Source organism: Aphelocoma coerulescens, chromosome 6, assembly GCF_041296385.1.
Source record: "Aphelocoma coerulescens isolate FSJ_1873_10779 chromosome 6, UR_Acoe_1.0, whole genome shotgun sequence".
NCBI classification, from domain to species: domain Eukaryota; kingdom Metazoa; phylum Chordata; class Aves; order Passeriformes; family Corvidae; genus Aphelocoma; species Aphelocoma coerulescens.
In genome coordinates this window covers 18,766,513-18,780,014 of record NC_091020.1, presented here as the reverse complement: position 1 = coordinate 18,780,014, position 13,502 = coordinate 18,766,513, and the positions used below count along the sequence as shown (strand labels likewise).

At 40.4% G+C, this 13,502-nt stretch overlaps 2 protein-coding genes across 15 annotated transcripts in view; one reads left to right on the top strand and one right to left on the bottom strand.

The window, feature by feature from the left end:
• ARHGAP22 (Rho GTPase activating protein 22) overlaps positions 1–4,843 on the top strand; it is a 139,234-nt gene extending 134,391 nt beyond the window's left edge. For all 7 annotated transcript variants that reach the window (XM_069019577.1, XM_069019576.1, XM_069019575.1 and 4 more), the window contains 2 exons: positions 3,650–4,697; positions 4,825–4,843. In XM_069019577.1, coding sequence (XP_068875678.1) covers positions 3,650–3,878 — 229 coding nt within the window. In that variant the 3' untranslated portion in view covers positions 3,879–4,697; positions 4,825–4,843. The remainder of the gene's footprint in view (positions 1–3,649; positions 4,698–4,824) is intronic.
• Positions 4,844–9,941: 5,098 nt separating this feature from the next.
• Positions 9,942–13,502, bottom strand: part of MAPK8 (mitogen-activated protein kinase 8) — a 190,184-nt gene continuing 186,623 nt past the window's right edge. For 7 of the 8 annotated variants that reach the window (XM_069019583.1, XM_069019587.1, XM_069019582.1 and 4 more), the window contains one exon: positions 9,942–12,914. In XM_069019583.1, the coding sequence (XP_068875684.1) occupies positions 12,769–12,914 (146 nt within the window). In that variant the 3' untranslated portion in view covers positions 9,942–12,768. Of the gene's footprint in view, positions 12,920–13,502 lie in introns of all 8 variants that reach the window. The other variant, XM_069019589.1, reaches the window with a different exon arrangement.

Below are 13,502 nucleotides of genomic sequence, written 5' to 3'. Positions count from 1 at the left end.
AAACCAGTTGAAACAGGTCTTCTTGTTGCTTTTCCCAACAGCAGCATTCTTGAGGAAACTGCTCTTCACTATTTTCCACAGGTTTTTTTGAGGTGGTGGTATTGGGACTGTATCTCAGCTACAACATTGTCAGCAGCCCTTTTGTGTTGAACTTACGGAAACCTCACTTTTGGCTTTTGATGTAGAGTAGTCCTTGGCTGATGGGGCAGCCTGGCTTGGGGGAGCAGCATGAACTGTGTCATTTGCCAACTGGTGTCTCTTTGCACAGCTGCTGGTGCTGTACTTTCCACCTGAGCTCAGAAAAATTCCTTTCAGTTTTCAGGAGAGCTGTGTGTAAGGGCTGGGGATGTAGGAAGTAGAAAGTATTAATGAGGGAGTCGTATTTATTAATTTGTGTGAGTTAGTATATTAGGTTTTATGAGTGTATGTGCTTTATAGAATGACTTTCAGGAAAGTATTCAGGGAAATAGGCACATGAAATATTGATGCTTAAAAGAATTATATATATTTTAATATACAGCCATGTGCAAAGTTGCACACCATGTTATAATACATGCTGCACTGCAGCACCAGTACTCTGCACTGAAGAAGGGCTGTAGTCACATTTCTTACAGAGTTGAGTTCTTGGGGTTTGGGTTTTTTTTGTGTTAAGGTGTTGCTGTTATACTCCTTCAGTTATTAAAACTCAGATTGGACATTGAGGTATGGAAATGCTGTCAGTCTCCCAGACATGGTACCAAAAGCATGTATGACTGTTGGGATTGTATAGCACAGCTTTAGGCTGTATTTTTTGGCACTTTTTTCTTGTTAGGGTAGTTTCTCAAAAATGTATCTGAACTGTACTCTCTTCCTATGGGTCAGTTGTTAAGGTAGGAATTCCACTTGCTATCTTTCTGCTTTATTTTATGATTTCCTCTGGTGGTGGCTTGCAAGCCCGTGCAGCATTCCTGCCTCTTGCACTGTACTGCCTTGGTGTGTGGAGCTGCAAGGAGAATGAGGCTGTGCAGCAGTTTCAGTTCCCACCTAACATCCCAGAGTGGGAGAAAAGCCCCACCTTGTTGTGTTCCAGGTGTAAGAGCTTATGAGAACACCAGCAGTTGCTAGCATGGAGTACTGGGAAGGGTCTGTGAATGAGGGTGGAAGTTCATGGCTTACATGGGCGTTTTTTAGATGCCTCACTGATGCACAATGGGAGGGAGGTGAGGGTATGTGCCTTGCATTTAATTGTGCAGAGCTGCCCTGGCAAGCCTTGTTGCAGGGATACAGAGTAATAAACAGAAATACCAGGCTGCAGAACATTGAAATGTGTAGCTGCAAATTCTTGCCCGCTGCCTGGGGGAAGAGATGGTTTTCCATCTCTTATCATTAAAACTGTTCCAATGGGGCCTTAAGCTGCTGACATCAGGGGCATCCAGGAAGACCTGTTCTTCATTCCAGCTGTTGAGCTGCTTCAGCTCCAACACCTGCCTTTCCCCCTGCAGCTGGATGGGGCAGAGAGCACTGTGGCTCAAGGGGAGGACTCTGAATTGGCCAGGTCTCACAGGATAATGTAGCTGAGAGGGAAATGCCTAATGGGCTAAAGATTTTCATAAAACCAGGCACGATGCAATCACTGCCTTTTTGTATTAAACAGGATGAGTCCAGCTGTTCAGGATTACAGCCTGAAGGACTGTGCTGTCACGTCTAAGAATTTCAAGCTGAGTTTTTCAGCTCTCAAAGATTTTGCCATGTTTTTACTATATCTGCAACAATTTATGTGTGCAAAAGTATGTTCCTTTTGAGACTGCATGGAAGTCTGCTACTATGGAAAGACAGGAGCGAACTAGCAAAGAAGGGAGGCTGCGTAGCAGGAAATATTTAGGCTGCCTCACCAGCTTTATTTTATTGAAGATAATTTAGTCCCCCAAAATTGTACATGTGCTTGTGTGGTTTGCAGAACCGTGTGTATCTAGCAGGACCTGTTTTAATGAAAGAATATGAGCTTTTTGTTGGCACATACATAAGTGAAGGGAAAGCAGAGTAAGTACCTGCCTGGGGCAGAGGTAAGGAACACTTGCTGATGGAAAAGCTGTTATTTCTCATCATCAACTGCCCAATTTTCTCTCTCTTAGTCAGAGGGAGGCAAGTTTTATGGCCTTTCTGTAACCACTCTGTTCCAGAGCATTTCTCCCTCAAGGTTAATATAATTATCAGATATTCTCTGTTGAGTTTCGGTAATTCATGTTTACCACCTGGGACTCTTAAGAAAGTGTAAGTATTTAGAGAGGACTATTAGGAATGTAGAAATGCTGTAAGTACTGTGGCTGTGTCATTCAGCCCAGGCTGCTGTAGCTGACCCCTAAACAGTGTGGTAGAAAAAGGTAATTGGCAGCTCAGAGCTGTAACGTGTGTGTAGGGAAGCATCCCAGCTTCAGAAGTGTCGTATTCCAGAAGCCAGCTGGCTGGAGATAAAGGTCTGCCTTCATCCATGGGGGCTACTTTTTGCTGGACTTGGGGCAGATCAGTGGACCTGTGACTTTGATTCATTGTGAAAATTGTGACAATAATCAAACTGCCATCTTTAGCTGTACATAAAGAACAGAAAGGAAAAGTTTAAGGTGAGGTATTGCACTGCCTCTTGGTCATAAAATGGAATTCAGACCCTTCTGGGACTGTCAAAGGCCCCCTTTTTTTCATTTTTGTTTGTCATGGAGTCAGGAGCATGGCGTTCTTGATAATCAGTTACCCTGCTTAAAAATAACCCCTTCACAGTTCCACTGGGATGCCACCCCCCAGCTTCACAGCTGAGTATGGGACTGATCAATAAGAGGTGGGGGTGGTTTTGGGTTTGAAATTATTTTTAAAGATTGTATTTATTTTATTTAGAGGAGGCACATTTTTCACTGAAAAAGCCTAATTTTTAAATTCATATTCCAGTGATTAGTAATTCCTAACTGAAAATACTCCTTCCTCAGTATTAACACCACTTCTCAGTCTTGTGATTGGGAAACACAAGGGGGAGGACAGCAAATGCTGTGCCTTCTGTGCTTCTTTCAAATCGCAAAACCATGAACCTTGTTCTTCAGCTTCCTCAGTGAAAAGCTCTGAATTTTGCTTCAGAGCTTTGGGCCCAGATACATTTAAAAACTGTTCTTCTGATTCTTCCTGATATGAAAGGTTGAGTTTTGTAAAATCTTGTACCCCACCCCAATGTCAGTGATAAACTTTACAGAAAATACCATCAAATGGATGGTGAGGAAGGATTGTGACCTCATTCCTATTGATCCCCACGGATGTTTGTCTGTACTGGATATCTACATAGAGAAATACAGGATGAAAACAGAGGTTAAAAGATTATTTTGGGATTATATACTTGAACTCTGCCTAAGTGAGGAGTTAATACATCTCCTCAGCCCTCCAGTCTGGTGCAGGAAAGCAGAAAACAATGCTTAAGATTTTTCGCATGATACAAATAAAGGAAGTCCCAATTCCAAGGAATCTCTGCCCTTAAATTCAACAGTAATGAAATGGCATTTAGTTCTCTGCTTTAAAACTTCCTCTTAGCATTAACATATTCTAAGAGGAACAACTTAAATTTATTAGTTATCAGCTGTATTTATCCAACTACTTTAAAAAGCCTTTTTTTTTTTTTCTCTCTGTTGGTTTTAAGAATTGAAGAAACAAGTGCAGACCTGAGGAACCAAGTGGTTAGGTTAGAAGAAGAACTGGATCAAGAACGAAAGAAATACACAATGCTGGAGATAAAGCTGAGGAATTCTGAACGTGCTCGTGAAGATGCTGAGAAGAGAAATTACCTCCTGCAAAAGGAAATGGAAGAATTTTTTTCAACATTAGGATGTTTAACTGTTGGGAGTTCAAGTGCTAAAGTCCCCAAGTAGAACAAGCATAGAAAATCCTGTTCCTGACAAAATGAGTGAAAATGCATATTTTGCTCTGGTATACTCATGTATCATGAGTAATTCTATAGTGATTGTGCTCTCAGTGACACTTCCCTGTTGTCTTTACATGTGCTATAGTATTTGGGCCAGCTGGGAAAGACTGCTGACCATAATGCTTGAAAATTTAGTGTCATTGCCCAGAAAAAGTGGGTCTCCTCTGTATCCACAGAACATCAGACACTCTTCTCCAGGGTGTCCTACTGCCATCTTTTTGCTTGCTCAAGGACAGTGGAAGGTCCTGCAGGGTGGGTGAATGGCCAGAAGAAATGGACAAGCTGAGCCTGGAGCTAAGGGACTCCTGCACTTGTGCTTGGAAAGGTGGCAGTTCCACCACAGCTGGCAGTTTGCCACAGATTTAATGAGGTGGTTTTCGCTCCACTCCATACATAAAGTTTGTTCAAATTTCTCATTCCTAGAGTGGCATTATTTTATGAAGATATTGTGAAGATATTGTGTGCAAACACACTGAGGCTACCAAAATCTTGACAAGTCACTTATCCATGAAATGGTTTCAGTGTTTGACAAAAATGCAACTTTAAATTAAACTGTATGGGATTAATAATCAGACTGGCTACACAATCTCCGTGGAACTTTAAATATGCACATTTTGCCCTAGGTATCTGGGGGTTTTTTGAGCCAAAAATAGAGCAGTATTTGCTGCAAGAAAAAAAAATCTCCTGAGCTGATGTATGTATTAAGGTAGAAGATGGAAGATTCTTATCATCAAAACACATCCAAACTTTAATAGCAAAACTTATGGTAAGAGGAATGGGTGCAATTGGGGTGGGGGGTGTCAGGGTGGTAAGGGAGGGAGGGTGGGGATCTATCTTCAGCCTTTCCTGGACTTGTAACATTTCTCATGATACCAGTTGATATTTTTGTTTAGTTCTTACAGGGAGATGAGGGGACAGGAGGAATACTGCAAACAACCCATCATCCCAAGTTCCTTACTTCTGCTAAGGAAAAATCATTAGAATGAGGCTGTAATTTCTGGTAATTTGCTGCTAGGGCTGACTTCCCTTCCAAGTGACTTCAAGAAGTTCTGTGTAGCATTTGTAGCACCCTGAGCCATGCAGAGCCTGCACACAGAAAACAGTCACCAGATTCAGCTTGAACTCCACCTGTGAGCCCAGCACTGTTTACTCTTTCTTAGCACTCTTATCTTTGACATCCTGAGGTAGCTTGGGAGTCTCTAAGGAGAAGGATTTTTAACAGAAACGTGCCACAACAATATGAACTGGCTAAAGGGAAAGTATAGACTGTAACAAAGAAGATTGCTTTTTTTAAGTATTTCAAAAAAATGCCCTGAATCTCACTTCTTATTAGAGAAGACTATGACTCACTGTCTGGAAATAACCTTAGAATGGGTGTTTTTTACATACCAGGAGATAGGTGATACTGAAAGGTGTACTTTTTCCTCATCAACTCATAAATATCCAGGTACTTCAATATTTAAAACATCTGGGTGTTGTTTTCTACTGTACTGTAACACTTCTTCCTATCGAAATGTAAAAAATGTAAAACATTTAAAGCAAACAAAAAGCAGAATTTTAACTTCATCTTTCCTGGATAAGAAAAGTCAAGCAAGTACAGTAAGCCATGTGGATAGGTTCATTCCGTTATTTCAAAACCTTTTTCCTACTTCCCAGGCTCTCCAGCTGCCCTGGATTCCTTAGTGCCCCTGGCATGAAGCAGGTACCTGCATGTTCAGCAGCAGCCGCCTGCCACCTGCAGGCATGAACCTCATCCCCATCTTTTTTTCCCAGCTCTGCCTTGGATTCATTACCAGTGGTCACAAGTGATCCTGCAAGGAGTAAGATGGCCTTTTAAAACAGCAGCATAAGATGCATAATGTGAGAGAGAAGCAGTAACAGTGACTGAGGTGGAAGAGCATCAGTGTGTCAGGGTAGCTGGAGGTACGAGGTCAGTCATCACAAAATAAACCTTAATACTGGAGGGTGGTCTGAACCAGGCTGTAAGAACACCAGGACTGATAAAAAGTGACATTCAATCCAAGTAGTAGTAGCAAACAGAGTATTTTAATGCCTTCTTTTATTCCTACCCAAAACAAGGAAACCTCTCACTGTATCGATCCTGACAGCCCACACCCCCCCCTTACCCTATTTATATTGCATTATCCCCGGTGTGTACAAAGTGCAGACTGCTCCCTTCAATTCACTCTACAAACTCAAGAACTGAGCCCTGCTGACTGGAGGACTAAACACCAAATATGCCAGACAAGCAGTGAACAGGACTGCTGGTTAACTCTAAGTACTTAACCTTAGGTAACTGCTAACAAAGCCACCTATCCCAGACTTGCAGATCCAGGATAGGCCCATGAGAGCTGTAGCAGTACATCATTTGGTATCCAAGATAAATTAATTCTTCTTAGTATCACAAATGAAACTCTATCCACTCAAAATGATGAGTGAAACAAGAAAGTTCCAAACTGACTGTTGTGCTCCAGCAACATCTATGCCTCTTGTTCATGAGGAGTAGGTTTCAGCTGCTTTTGAAGATGAGCCACTGCAGTAAATAAACCCTGCAAGAAGCCACAAATTACCCAGTTCACACTAAAATGCACCACAGTAGGATGTTAATTCCAAGTGCAGCACCAGGATCATAATGTTAAATTCCTGATATGAGCAATTATGCAAGAAATGGGAATCCACTTGGACAAACTTCATGGAACACTATGCCCTTATGTGAGGAAGATGATAAAGCTAGGACAGGGTCTAACTCCCATTTCCATACTCTTCCCCACCAATTCATTTCCCCACACCAAGCACTGGAGACTACTCCTTATTTTCCAGACCTGTCACTCACTACAGTCCCTGATTTAAATGTCAGCTTTCTTAGCAGGTGTTTACAAGATACAGCTTTGGTTATTATTAATTAAACATGACAGAAGGTTCCTGGAATAGATGCATTTTTACTAGAGTTTCACCTGTGCCATCTTCCCAGCCTCGAATATCCCTTCCAGTAAAAAATCAGTAAAAACTTTTCAGTAAAAAAAACCAACACAAGCATATGCTTTAGAAAAAAGCAAAACACCAACACTTCAGAATAACAAAGAAAACTTACGTAGATCTCCTTGGCATTTCTAACACAAAGAGGAACAGGGATAGCTTAATGACTCATCTACATTCACAAGTGAGTTCTACTGATGCCAGCAGCACTGTGGAGTGAGTGTTTCAGTCCAGAGCCACCAGACAAATCCTGGGTAGAGCTATGACTGGTTCTCCAGCCTTGCTCTGTAGCAACGTATCACTGGAAACTGGCTGCACTTTATGCTGACATATGCAAATAAAGAAGAGCATTTCTGAGTCCCACCACATTCCTAGAAGATACCTTACAAACTGCTGGCCCTGATAAACAAAGCTGGCTGCACTGTGGTCACAGTCCTTTTCCCCTGAAACTGGACACAAAGGCACCAACACCACAGCTCAAGGGCAGCTGCAGTCATTAAGGAATCACCGAAACCCTGCTGGAAGTGAAGGCAGTCAACTGCATTATGTTGGGATTTACCTGTGGGAGAAGTGCCAGTGCAGTGAGTGGTCCAGGCATCCAAGTCAGGTCTCCAGAAGTCAGATCCTTCAGGCTTCTCCAAGACTCAGTTTTGGGAGCTCTTCCCCATACACTAGGCAGCCCATGGCTTACCTCTCTCAGAAGCACAGGGTCTCAGCCGCTGTATTTTCAGGAATTACGGCAGCCGGAGCTGGCAGCAAGGAAGCAGGAACAGATTCCCAGGAGTCACAAAGACACTGACTATGTGGCTGTTAACAGTCTGTGGCACATCCAAAAATCCATCGGGATGGAGGAATGGAAAAAACATGTCACTTTGCCCATGAGTGAGCTCACACACAAGACAGATTAAAAAACAGACCATTAAAAAACAAATGAATTCTCAGGAAGGACTCTTAATAAGATTTCAAGTGCAGCCCTATTACACAATCCATATGAAACCCACTGCAGCCTGGCAATGAAGAAACACTAAATGCATGGTGGTCAAACTTTTTTTTTTCTTTTTTATTTAAAATATCATTATAACCAATTGACATACTAGATAACAATGTATACATTCCAGTGGTGCACATGTAATGACCTATGGCATGAATGAGTAAAAAAAACCCACAATGTTCTCAGTAATGCCCACCAACAGCTTATTTGGAGGGAATAAAGGAAAAGCAGGAAAAGGTATCAAATGTGGGGAAGAAAAAAAAAAATTGTTTTCCCCAGTATTTTTAATGGTGTGTCTTCCACTTCATATTTCTTGGGACATAATAAAATTAAGAATATACTTCAAAAAGGGCAGAAGGAATGACCACAATAATTGGGGTGGGATTTTTTTTCTCAACTTTAGTAATAAAAGTTAAAGAACTCTCAAAAATAGACTAGATATTGGGCCTACAAAAGTAATTCATCTGTATGCAAAGCTTACCAAGAATTATTCCTTTTGTAAAATGTAAAGGATGAGCTGACATTACTAGTAAGCTATTTTTACCCTACAAAACCAGACTACAATAATAAAATCACCAATTTACAGCTAGCACAATAATCTAGATGTACATTACTGTACACAAGCTATATATTACACATGAACATCTTACGTGAAATAGATAAGAAACATACTGATATTGTCTCAACATTGGCCAATAGGTTTGTTTTTCTAAAGGAGGTGTATTTTCTATTCACATTCAGTGTAGTTCCAATAGCAAGGGTTAGCTTTGCTTACTTAAGAAACGTAGAAAGTTTGTGTGAGGTAGTTCAAGAAAATCTAGCTTAAATTTTGAACTGCAGAAGTAGAAACACAATGTGATCTGATTCATAACATGTTTCTGTAACACAGACATATAAAGAAGAGAAGGGAGTGAGAGAGATCACTTAAAATACCACTTTTATCCAGTGCCCTTAACTAAGAATAAATTAATTGAAAATTTGGGTAGGCAGTACATTCTCATCACATTTCTTCAATAAAAACCTCTTTCTAATCCTACTGAAAAATACAGACAGGCTCTCCTTCAACTGCACCAAACCACTGACAGGAAAATAAAATGTAACAGCATGGACAAGCTCTGCTGCCAACAGCAAAAAAAAAAAAACAGATCCAGAAACTGTAATTCACTCCCTTTAGCAACTTGAAAGAGTAAGACCAAGTATAAGATGAACCACCTTCTCCCCTTTTGCCCATAATTTAATCAAGAAACATTTACTGTCATGCAATTCAGATTATTGGCTGGGTAGGACCATCCTCCTGTAGGAGGTTTTTGACATTTTTCTTCACACACTGCTGAGCTGAATGCTCCATCCATCCCTTCCTCCCTGCAGAGCCCCTGCCCAGGTGCTCTGCACTGGCCCCACCAAACTCAGGCAGCAGGGCCCTATTACCACAGCCTGTGCAGGGAACACGGGACACCCCCACCACACCACACCACTGCTGCTGATGCTGTATTGAGCTGGAATTCCTGCCCAGAAAGTTGCTGCTGCATCTCACACAGTAAAAGTTCTTCAAAGCTAAAAGCCCAAGCTTGGGCAGGGCAAAGTGCCACGTCTTCTCAGCTGAGCAGTGACCCAGGGCTGAGCATGTTCCTCCAGGGGGTTGTGCTCAGGCAGCACAGCTGCTCACACACACTAACACACAATCTGCTCTGACCCACTGTCTTGCACCAAAGAAAGACTTCCCAGCACAGCATTCCAGTACACCCTAAGGGTACTGATTTCCCCCTGCCCCCATCTCTATTTCAAATTCTTGAAGAACCTACTTCTAAAAAAGGAGAGAGCTGATTTATCTTTGCTGCATGCCACAGCTCTGCCCAGAGAAGGTGGAACTCAGTATCGCTATTACTGCCCAACTTCGAACCTCACCTGAGGTAAGAGATCACACAGCTCATGGTAATTCAATCCACACCAACTCCCAGTGGATTGGAACAGCCCTAGAAACTTGCATGCACTTTAGTGAAGCCTGTTGTCATGAGCAGATTCCAAATCATAGTCTAAAATAAAATTGTACAGTGTATTGGATAGCATATAATCTAACAACAGACAAAGACACCTGAACTCCAGTTACCCATTTGTTTGCTATCTGTGGCAGTGTACACCTGTCTGAAAAAAATTTATATTTCAACAAATAAAAGAGAAGTTAAGACTAGGATGCTGTTGTGATAACTTGATTACTGAATACAATTTTCTTGTCTTTGAAATTTGCCATCACTTTAATTTGCCTAAAATGCAAGCAACTGAAAAAAAAAAAAAAGAAAAAGCAACACTTGTAGGAAGATGGTGCCAAAAGTGAGCTCAGTTTCCACAGGCAGAGCTCTGACCCTACTGAAACAATCCCTTTAAGCACAGCTTGCTCACACTGCAACAGGCCGCAGCGGGCAGTTCCATGCATTCAGTAACCCTGCCTTGAAAGAAGAAAAGCTCCATTTTCCTTAGAGCTTATGAGCTCAGTTCAGTTACTATATATTTAGGACACTGGAAAGTGATAGCAAAAGAAGTATTTTTAAGTTTCAAAATATTTCAATCATCACTGTAATCCAGTGAGGTCTAAAATAAATTTAAATAGGAACTATATTTACCAATTTGTTTTTAACAGCACTGAGAGGCATCACAAGTTACTTTTATCCATCTTAACTTCATTACACTGTGCTGACCACACTATCATTTGACTCAATATAACAATGGAGTACTGTTGTTTGACCAAAAATTTTGGCTTAATTCACAGCTTAAACTTTGATAAAAAAATTACAAAATCGACTGTTCTGTTGGTCTCTGTTCAACATTTTCTACATTCCAGTGCTAGATGAATCCAAACTTGTCCTGCCTGTTCTGAGGTAATATACAATTTGGCAGGATCCTGTAAAAATAATTGCCTTAACAAATGTGGCTTAGGAAGGCAATATTGAAATAGTAGATACAAGTGAGGAAAGCAAAATTACACACACAGCACTTACCAGCAGTCTAGCCAGGCCAGGAAAACAACTGTGCAGTTTATCAATTTAGTTATCTTTGAGACATTGCCATTCCTTGCAACTCTGCATGTTTTTTAAAAGACATGTTAGATATTGAAAGCATTACTATCACTTCTATTTTTCTGAAAGTTACTGTGAAGACAAATTTTCCTCTTTCAGTTAAAACTTCATAAAGATGCTTATTTAACCCAACAAGCAGAAGGAACCACACTGAAGACCACCAGTCACTCCTGGATGACCTCTGTAGCCAGATACATTATTTGCTTATGCTCAGCACCTGGCAAGACTTCTGTGTTTTTTATGCTCATTTTTGTGAGCTTTACTAATTTAAATTCCTCTTCACATTCTAATTCACTACACAAAATATGCATCTACACAAGGCAATCAATTATACAGCCTAGCTTCACTAAAAATCTGCATTTTCCAAAGAAATAAATTCTGAATGATTGTTTAACTCATACATAAACTTAAGTCAGTTATACATAAATCATTCTGTAAATATAAAATGTAAACAGTTAAAATACTTCTGTGAGGAGCAGCACCATCTTACATGACTCTTTAGTAACTGTTCTATATATCTCAATATATCTTTTGTTTAAAAAGTGTATTGAAACCTGGAGCTTCAGTGATGAAAACTACTGAATATTTATGACTTAAAATGAACCACTGCTAAGATTTCTGCTACACTGATCTCATGGTGAAATGAAAGATATAAATATTAATTTATACAGCACTACTTCTCCCTCCTTTGGATGGCATATATTGCTCAATTAATGCATTAGCTACAGAAATCCTGAGGTTCTCCTACCACTTAATGGATTTTAGCAATCAGTTACTTTTGGTGGAGAAAGAGTAGCCGAAGTTTTGCCCCTATTGCATTCATGTCATTCCCTCTTTGACCCAAAAAGCACTCAAAGAGCACTTGCCTTAGTAGACAAAACTAGTAAGAACCAAAACTCCCAAGAATCACATCTTAAAGTATAGCTACAGCATATTCATTTTCCCTCTTGTCAGTCTAAACATCCTGGATACACTTCATTTTGTGTGTACAAAAACAGGCTACGAGCTAGAAGTAAACAGTTTATTGGCATTGCAATGTGTTATTCATGAAGTATCCTCATGTTTTATGGTGATCACAAGATTTGGCATGCCACAACTCTGCAGAAAACATCACATTACTTTGCTAGGCTGGATATTTCTGCAGCTTTGAAGATATGCTTTTGCTTTCTTAAATCATAAACCCATTCAGACGATGTAACTTTGCAGAGGATTTTTTCTGTTTCTCTAAAAAAGATCACTAATTGTTGCTTTTGCTGAAGTATTATAGGCAAGTGGCCAAAATAAAAGAGGATTTTGTTCACTACCCAGCACTACAGTAGTACACCTGAAACTACAGCTGGCTGCACTGAATTCTCTCCCCCTCTGCCTGGACACAGATGTATGACCAAGCATAAAACTTTGAAGGATATCATGAACAAAACATCTGGAATAAATTCCAATTAAAAAATTGAAAACCTATAAAATCTTAAATAATTCATCATATGGTAATGACCACAACATTAATATGTGCTTTGATAAAACAAATCTTACAAATTCAGTAAAAAAAGATCAGCAGCATAATAGTAAAGCAAATATGCAGATTTTAAAACCACAATAAAAATTATCAGGTTTACTATTTTACAGTTAATTACAGCAAAAAAGTGGCTGCTTATAACACAACTTACAGTTTGAAATTACAGCACTTTATGATGAATTCCATGATTATTTTTGAAAAAACACTCAAAAATACCACCAAATTTTAAAAGTGCCCTATTAATGACTAAAAGGATCCCCCTCCCACCCCCCAAAAGACCAAGTAGTCATCTACAGCAACCCAGAGGTCCAGCTGAGGTTTCTAGACTGCTGTCTGTATCAGAGGCCAATGTTGGATCTGTTGACATTGAAGACACATCATTGACAGATGACGATGAAGATGGGTGTTGAGAGCCATTGATCATTGCTGCACCTGTGCTATGAGAAACAAAACAGCAAATCAGTTGCAGATACAGTTGCACAGTTCAGTACTTGCATTAGTCTGTCTCTTCCTAATGGCTGTTACTTTTCCCTGTTCTGGCCAAGTTTGAAGAGATGTGTTTCAATCCATTGTCACAATAAATAAAACCCACAAGTCCTTAATGTGGGGCTTAACAGATGGTGTGTCAAGAACCACGGAACTCACGTGGCATGGGCAGCTGTCAAATCACAGTAAAAGCTAATGGCTAAAAAATCCCAAACAAAGACAGTAATCATAAAGACAGAGCTATGCTACAAAGATACCTACAAAGACACCCTAAGATAGAATGTATCTGTGTATTTTGACAAAGAAAGAAGGGGCCTGGCTTTTTTCCTCCTCCTCTTGAGGCTGGGAAATAGCTGGTGCCCAGCCACATCACATCCATTCAATGTCAGACACCCAGGGATTTTTCAGAGTCTAAACTTCAGTGAACCCTGAGCAGAGGCAGCAATAGCAGTCCAACTTCTGCCATGAAGCCTTATCAACAGACAGTTAGTGGGCACGATAGAGGGATTGAACAGGTCAATTAAAAGGTATGTC